Source organism: Cryptomeria japonica, chromosome 5 (assembly GCF_030272615.1).
Source record: "Cryptomeria japonica chromosome 5, Sugi_1.0, whole genome shotgun sequence".
Taxonomy (NCBI): domain Eukaryota; kingdom Viridiplantae; phylum Streptophyta; class Pinopsida; order Cupressales; family Cupressaceae; genus Cryptomeria; species Cryptomeria japonica.
Genome location: NC_081409.1, coordinates 884,315,453 through 884,324,470, shown reverse-complemented (window position 1 = coordinate 884,324,470; position 9,018 = coordinate 884,315,453). Strand labels below are relative to the sequence as shown.

General features: G+C 36.0%; 1 protein-coding gene across 2 annotated transcripts; it reads right to left on the bottom strand.

The window, feature by feature from the left end:
- Positions 1–1,992: 1,992 nt before the first annotated feature.
- On the bottom strand, positions 1,993–8,495 carry LOC131028008 (heptahelical transmembrane protein 1). Of its 2 annotated transcripts, XM_057958120.2 has the most exons (5): positions 6,435–8,495; positions 3,205–3,297; positions 3,032–3,083; positions 2,792–2,879; positions 1,993–2,605 (listed from the first exon to the last, which is right to left on the bottom strand). In XM_057958120.2, exons 1-5 carry the CDS (start codon positions 6,704–6,706, stop codon positions 2,205–2,207), a joined length of 906 nt encoding a protein of 301 aa, XP_057814103.1. In that variant the 5' UTR covers positions 6,707–8,495; the 3' UTR covers positions 1,993–2,204. The 2 variants fall into 2 exon arrangements, with proteins under 2 accessions (XP_057814103.1, XP_057814102.1); XM_057958119.2 differs by having other exon boundaries at positions 1,993–2,879; positions 6,435–8,493.
- Between the last annotated feature and the right edge of the window lie 523 nt (positions 8,496–9,018).

Genomic DNA, 9,018 nt, shown 5'->3' with positions numbered 1-9,018 from the left:
CAATTCAACTAGTTGTTACCAATATCATGTAAGTAATGAATGGCACATGCTAATTGTCATATTATGAGTTTAGCTAGTTATCCCTAGTAGCACGAGGTTATGAATACAAGGAGCTACCTCATTCCAAGAAGGATTGGCTTTTCACTAGTACAATAGAGTCAATGGATGCCTTTATCGACTGAAAAAAGTTTGATAACTTTGTGGGAATCTTACATCAACCAATGGTGTCTTGTGATTACACTTGCCCTTTTTTATTTGAATGATTTAAGTAAATTATACATGAAACTTGCAATCCTTTTTTCTTCACAGTGAATCGGGAATAAGGATCGACACTCAATGTTGTATGTGATACACCACAAACCTACTCTTAGCTGTCTACTTGCATACATGACTATATGCCTAGGTAAACTAGAAGCCACTTGAAAAAACTCAAATCCTATTTAACCTCTATATCTCCGACCCCAACATTGTAATATTGTAATAGCTTTCTTGGATAGACCTACTAAGAGCATTTGATGGGTGTGGGCATGATTCTTGTCCACGTGGTTAAATTGTTGTGCCCTTGAGTGGTGAACTAGAACTTAAGAAACCAGTTGCAAAGTTGTGTCAACTCAAGTTCTTATACACCATCAGGTACTCTTTATTTATGACTTCATTATTTCTTGGTTTATACTTATTCATTGTGTTGCATATTTTACTAACTCGTGAGGGATGATTATATCACTACTAAAGGTTCTTAATCATGGCTAATGCTTGGTTTTAAAAAATGGATTTTAACTTGTGTAGCAGCAACTACTTACACGCAATCCATTTTATTAGGAATTATACAATGGTCAATTAAACGAAACAAAGGTCTGTAGATCGGATCAGAGGGCAAACTTAAATAAGATTCAAAAGGTTGAAGATCCAATGACCAAGTATACAGATTGACAACCAGGTGGGAAGTTTTACGTGACATCAGGGCAAAGCACAAATATTGGATGAGTTTAAAGGCAACATTTACCTTGACTGTGAGCAGGTCACAAAAGAAACCAAAGAACTTCGTAAGTAATTCTCTTTGGATTGGAAAGAATACTAAGTCATAGGAGGATGGGAAAGGTCATAGAAAACTCTCAAAGAATGCTACAGAGAATCTGATGAAAGTTGACAGCCTTACTCTGAGTGCGATGGCACCAAGCTTGATTGGTACAGGGCAAGGAAATTCAGTTGTGGGTGGCAGCAGCAGAGATCATTTCACAAGTTCTGCATTACTGTCTGCGTGTGGCTCTGCCAGACCAATCTGGCAGTGAATCAAGGATTGGAAGATCAAATGTTTGTACAGAATGGACCATTGGAACACGGGAAAACACTTTGTATGGAAAACTACTCGTAGCTTGTTTGGAAGGTTGGCACTCACATACATGTAGCAATTAAATTAAAGATGAAGTTTACACAATCCGATTCCTCTAAACCAAGGGTTCAAATTATTTTAAAAACGGGGATGATGATGTAAACACACAACTTACTGCTAAATATTTTCCACTTCCCATCAGTTTTAATCATTCAATATTTTAGGATAATGTTTGTTGTGACTGTCGTTTATGGAAAATGTGGTTGCTGTGTGTAATTAATTGGCATTTGGCCATCTTAGAGTAGCAATTTTAATTAGCTAGAGAAAAGAGAGTTTTGGGGGATGGGCTGCTGTAGTCATTGCAAGCGAATTTATGCTTGTTATCAAGCCCATAAATAAAAAGTGGTTTTCCAATTTGTAACGAGTTCTATATTATTGTAAAGGAGGACCTCCTGTTTTTAATTATCTGCTCGCTGTTTTGAGCTCCAGCTCTAGTTTGCTCCACATGTCAGAGCATTCTGCATTATTACACAACAGGCATTATCATCCATGGGGGACAATAAAACTGAAAAAGCTTCTGAGTAAGGACTGTTTTGATCAAGATTTTCTAATTGGATTTTAGAGCAAGTAAACATGAAGCCAGATAAATTTTGGGAAAACAATGAAAATTCAATCTTATGACAACATGATTTCTTGTTGTCAAATTAAAAAAAATGATTGAACTGATAACACTCCACATTTTCAGAGGAAATGGGATGTAGTCTGGTCTTGGCATAATGAGAGGCTTATCAACCAGATCATATTACATTCTCATTGCTGCATTTGCTTCATAGCAATTGATAACAACTTACAACCACACCACCAACTTGGACATTCACAGATTTTGTCCGAGCATATCACAACCCTTCCTATCACGCCATTCCAAAAATATGAGAGCAGCACAATAATGAGCAAATGCCCCAGCTACCACAAATAAATGAAAAATCTGATGGCTATGCCCTGCAATATCAAACAAGCCAGGTTTCCATCTTTCTGGTATCCTACTGACATAGAAGAAAGTTCCCACAGCATAGAAAAATGCCATAGCAAGTTCATATGCCAGGGTAACAAAACAATGAGGTTCATTCCAATTTGTTGAGACTGCATGAATAGCAGGAACCACACCTGAAAAACCCATAGCTAAGAAAAGCATTGCTCGAAAGGACCGGAACTTTGCAGTAGAAAATGCAGGTGTTAGCAGAACAAGAACTGTAAACACTCCCATTGTGGTTATGCCTGTCAAGTACACAACTTGCCATATTGGAGTACACTGAAACACATAATATATAGGTGGAAAAAATGATGTTGCAATCATAATAGAGATTCCAGCATAATCAAGACGCCAGAGGAATAAGTTAAGGCGTTCAGAGTGACAGCTGAGTAAATGGCAGAAGCTGCTTGAAAAAAGGCAGAACATTGAACCTCCAAGAAATACAAAGAATGGCCATCTATCTGCTCGTGTTTGAAAGTAAGGTTCCACAATCATTTGTAGATCATGCTTCATGTTACCCTGCAAAGAAAATAATCATCATGATGTTGAAGATATAGCTTCAGTCTTCACCTTTTTAGAACAAACTCATTCCACCAGATTCTACAATTTGAACACTAATCAAGCTACACTCAGAACTTCACAGCAATTCGAAAAACCATTAGTAGACTTACCAACACATCATGCTCCGAGGCATTTGCTGTTTGTAGCCTCTGTTGCAAGGATCTGAATTAAGGGATCAAGAAATGACCCAGTCAGAAATATTATGTTTGAAAAACTAAATCACAGTGATGAAGCAAAGAATAGACATTTCAAATGGAGAACAATTCATGGGAAATAGACATACCTCGGGAAAAGTGATGAAAATTCTAAAACTCCCGTTAGCTCCATTGCACTCAAAATAGTCAAAGCTAAGAAAAGAAAGAATCCTGCCAAATGCCTGCTAACAATATATTTAGGTAAAGCATTAAATATATGTTAAAAAGACCATTGCAAATAATATATAATTATATATATTGTTTCAACTTTCAGATACTCCAAACTTGAAATACAATTGTTGCAAACTATTGGTCAACGAATATTGACTAAAAATATGCAGTTCAATCCTGATAGATTGTCACAATTTGTTACACTGAAAACATTATGTACATGAAAACTATGGCGAGTGCTAACTATGCAGGCAGCAAATCATACCATTTCTATTATATCCAATTACTTGGTACTTGGCAGACTTATTCAAATGTTCAATTCAACATGCGGACATTCTTCCAGTCACCAAGACATGACATGGCAAGAAATATGATTTTAAAAATTTGCAGTTTGAAGCTTTGAAATATGGTGACGATACTTTTTGCCAAAGGCAAGTCTCTAAAAGTTTAGCAGATTTACTACTACTGACTCTCTCTCGGTTATGTTCTCTGATGACTTATTAAGAAGGGTTATGTTCTCTGATGACTTATTGAGAAGGGTTACAACAATCACAGTTCATTGAGTTGTACAAAAAGTTCCATTGTAAAATTAAGTTCAATTAAAAGGTTCCAACTGCAATGAGCTATAAATAACATTGTGATCTCTGCTGTCTTGAGGAAATTAAGCAGTTAGGTGATAGGAATAGGAACTCAGGCTTTGTCAACATTAACCCTTGAAATGATACATGAAAGCCAACTGGCAGTTTCACACACAGCATCCCTAAATAAATGATACTGGCAAAGTTACTACATTACCAAGGCCAAAATATGGTCGCCATGCCTATGTATTCAATGTCATCTGATTCTATCATAACCAATGAGCTTCAAGCCTGCTATCATGATAGAGAACTAAGACAATCGAAGTTTGCACTTTTATGTTAGAAAGTTTTTAAACTGATCTATTCCAGAGTCCTTTCCATTATCATAAACACAGATAGAATCCCTTGAGTTGGAGTTTTTGACTATTGTTGCTGGTCATTTACATGTCTAAAAGTGATTCTCTAGTTCTCAATAACTCCAGTTCTATCCAGCTACTCATCTGTTCATTTCATGTTCGGTATGAAGTGAACATGCTATCTTGATTTATAGATAGCATGCATCAGTAGGGATTTCATGTCACAAGGAAAACTAGAAATAAAATCAATGCAGCAGGTACAAGACAAGTTTCTTGTGCAAAGATTACATGTTTTATAGATGATGTCTATGCTTGTCCAATTAATTAGAAACATCTCCAGATAATTATCAGACTATGAGATTCTACTCTTTTGCAAGACCTATATATATTTGGTGTGCATTCTCGTATCATAACTTGCCTTTAGAGAGCCCATAGTCTCAAGGATGTGGATCACACTTTCACAGAAAATAATCTTGCTTCTAAAAATGTTAAAGAGGTTATAAATGTATTCCATCTCTACATTACAAATGAATTTTTCTTTAGTATCTCTTCCTTTATTTTCTTAGCTAACTCCTTGGCTTTGTTAACTATTGCTCCTGCTTCATCTCCATACTCGGAGGCAAGCTCACCTATTACCACCTAAACTCCATATATTCCAGCAAATTATTTACTCCTATACCATCCATTATTTTCTGCCTTTAATCTCTCTTTAAAGATGATCTTCAGGTTTTATGCATCCATTTCCTCCAGCACAAAGGATCCCTAAAAGTTGAAATCATGCTTCAGAAACTGATACCACTTCCTACAGCCCTGCAACTACTTTACAACGTACTACACTACTGCTAAATGCAATCTGCCTCTTTCATAAAAAGGCATTCTGCTCGATGTGATGGTTACACACATGCCCACAGATCCCTTTACAACTATCATATGCTCATGCCAGTTGATTGTAGTAATTTCTGAGACAGGAAACTAGACTCAGTTCCTCATATTTGCTCAATGGAATGTCTCCACTCTTCAATCATTTAGTTATAATATTCAATTTGTTGAGAGACAATCTGGACTCTGTATTGGCAAAATATTGAATATTTTGTTTTCCCTTCTAAACACAAGGCAAACTAATTGAATTATCTGTTATCAAGTCTATATAAAATTTCTAGCCATCAATTCCACCTAGCTATTCAATTCAACTCCTAGGAAAATCAGCTCATTTATTAATGATGGACAGAGACCTAAAAAAATATCCTTTCACGTCTAACAAAGATTCAATTTTCTACCACTTGGTGTTCAAACTCAGCCCTTCAACAATAATCTACTCCATTACTGCAGTTATAACCTGTCTCTATTTGAATTCAATTTTGCCTGTTACAGATAATGGTGGCACATTTACACAAGCACACCATTATCAAGTAGGAATTCAAGAATTTGATTTGCCAATGCTTGATATACAGAAAAATGTAAAGAAAGATCTATGTGGGTAAGTGGCCAAAGAAGCAAGCATTGCCAAAAAAATGATTAATTGAGATTAATCATGATCCACACCAGACGTCAGTTTTTTAATGTGAAAATCGCAATTTAAAAAAATATCAGCAAAAAAACAATTTATTCCTGTTTTATTTGAAAATTTCAAAGAATTTATTGAAAAAAACTCACCCAAAAAATGATTTAATTGGTAGTAACCAATGACAATTTTCTTGGGAAATCCTAACCCTTTTTTTCATTTTTGTAATTTTTGCCTGGGATACATTTTTTTCTTGTTTTTTCCAGAAACCCTAACCCTAACCTAATTTTTCCCAGTTGAATCGTGATTTTTTGAAAAAGAAAGCTTCTTTTGGTTTGCCACAATATCTTTTCCCAAGAACAATTTTTGGGCCAGTCATCTCACTTTCTGCCTTAAATGGTGTTTTATTTGGAGACTAATCAGAGTTAAAAAGCTCCAATATCCATCTGACCATAATATAGAGCAATACAAAAAATATAATCTGCAGTTAACATCGATAATTCAACAAGCCAGTAATTTAAAGAGAAATCACAGTCCAGCAACAGAGCAATCAGTGCAGAAGAGAAATCGGACTGTTGGTTTTTGCCATTCACAGCCGGCAACTCGTCCTGCAATTGCCAGTATAAAAATGGATGGAAAGCTAAATTCTAAAAATCGAATTTCATTTCATAAATTTTCAAAATTAGAGTGTGGTGGAAGAAATATGTACATACGTCCAAATGTTGAGGGTCTCATTGTGCCATGAGAAAATGCTCAAGAGAGTCTGCTTCAAAGGCCATTCTGACCTATAGTGATTCAATATATACTCGTTGTCCTTCAGGTACTCTGGCAGTGCATCAAAGCTCACCAATCGGTATTCCTGCTTCACCTTCTTCCACATCCATTTTGCAGCTGTCATGTTTTCACCGTTCACAACTGTTACACACTCGGTCTTGCTTTCTCCCCGTCCTGTATTCTTCCTCTTGGCTACCACCTTGATACCCATTTCAATAGAAGTTCACAAGTGCTGAAATAAATAGCTGACAATGCCTTTGCTTCATATACTCTTATATAATACTCTTCCGCAAACTAAACCTAAAGTAAGCAGCCTGGATTTCCTTCTCTACTTTAAACTCTTACACGATACTCTTCCCCGCCCTCAAGCCTTACACTCGAGGCAAACAAAACAGTTCGGACAAGATTCAAACCTGCTCTTAGCCAGAATAAAATCAAAAGCTGTAGAGCTTTTCAAAGATTCTATGCCTGTCCGCAACCCAATGTTCCCCAATACACTACTATTACAGTTCTACGACACTTGTGTTCCTTAAACAGGTCAATATCACAATGACACTTAACCACTGCAGTCCTTTATACGGTTACGATACTCTTTAACAACCCGATTTCCCCAAAATTACTCGAAGCTCCCAGCAACTATCTTCAACTTCCAAATTAAGAAAAGCTTATAAAAACTATATTAATATAACACATCCAATTCTTTAGAGGACCCTAATGTCCAAAATAAGATACACTAAAATTCGACCTTCTGACATCATTTTTTTCTCAATCAGCCAGCCCTATTTTCCAAAAAGACCTATACAGTTACAGGACAAAAACAACCTTTTCCTATGAAACCCAAACAAAAACTACAGCACTTCTGCTACCACTTTATATGATGACCTAGTTTTACCAATAGCACTAAATTAATATAGCGCTTCAACAAACTTTAAACACGAACCTCTTATCACTTTTTCTCCAATTTTCTTGGTGACTAAGAACACAGTCGACAAATTTTCCAATAACACCGAATCACTTATGACACAAATTTTCTCGAACACCCGTCTTATCAGAAGCATAACAGAGTGTAGCACTCCAAAAAAAAAGTGCTACACCGCAACAAAAATTTCCCAAAACACCAAAATAACTATTCCCCCAAACTTACCATTCGGCTTTAAAAGACACACTTAACAATTTTCTCTTCAACATTTTTTTCCTAAAACTCCAACAGATTTATAGGACTTATGGTACCAATTTTTTCGGTTCGCCCGGCTTTACCAAAATCACTGAAACACATTCATCAACATCAACCCCATTCCCCTTTAAAGACTGCTAAATTTGACGGATTCAATTTCGTCTCCACAAACCACATAGAATCTTTCACATTTGTTTATTTTCTTCTTGGTGCTTCTCTCATAGCTCACATAATCCCTCACACACCCTAGTGATGCCCCGGATCCAAACCAAAAAAAATCCTCTCACCCCACGAAAAGTCTCACTCTTTCAAATCCAAAATTTCCTGCACCCCCCCAACCAATGAAATCTCCTCAACCCACATGATTTCTTCACTCTTTCTCCACACCCAAATGCTGGTCTTGACCCGAACCAATCAAATATACTTGATTCACCAAATTTCTGGCTCTTTATTCACACCCAAAACGCCATTTGAGCAAACAACATTTGCATTTTTCTTCTTCTGCAAATTAAAAACCAAAGTTTTCCTTTTCCTTCACAAATTGTTGAGCAACTATCCCCAAATTGTTTAGAAATTTGCGCAATTTTAGTGAACGCCTGCTGAATGGTTTCTTGCACGGACTGTCATATAACCGAATAAGAGCTCGACACGGAAAAAGAGTTGGTGTGAATAACTTAGAAAGTACCAAAACACAATAAAGAAGCTCATCTACTTCTACTACCTATTATGTTCAATGCCAATTCGGGCAAATGCAGGTTTGATCATCTTTATCATTCAAAACAGTATTCACTTCAGATATTGAATTTGCCGCTCGAAATGCCTTTCCTACCTACTTACCCAGCAACTTGTTGCACCTGCCTCTAAATGCTAGTATAGTTGTACATAGTCAATACACATACACAGGTAATGTAGTTACGTGCTAGATGATATTTGGCCAACAACTATTATTGGTGTATATAATAGATTTCATTTAATTTTATTATTATATATATTTTTCTTTTTTTTTGGAAGAGGGAATATATCTGTTTTGTATTATTAATTATGGGGAAGAGATACGTGCTCCGTACATAGAGGGGAAATACTGATGCCTTTTGCCCTCCTCTGTAAGTTTGTTTATACAAGCTGAGTTGGCGGATATAAGCTGTATTTTTGTTTTTATATATGGTAAAATAAAATCAAAATTGATGAGTATTAATAGTTGTTATAGCTAATTTTTTGTATCTATAGATTTTAAGGGTATATAGATTTTAAGGGTACATGGAATTTTGATAATTTTTTTTGGTTATCTTTGTATGGTTTCTAGGTAATAAAGACGAACTTTGTAGGATTTGTTATGTACACAAGGGTAA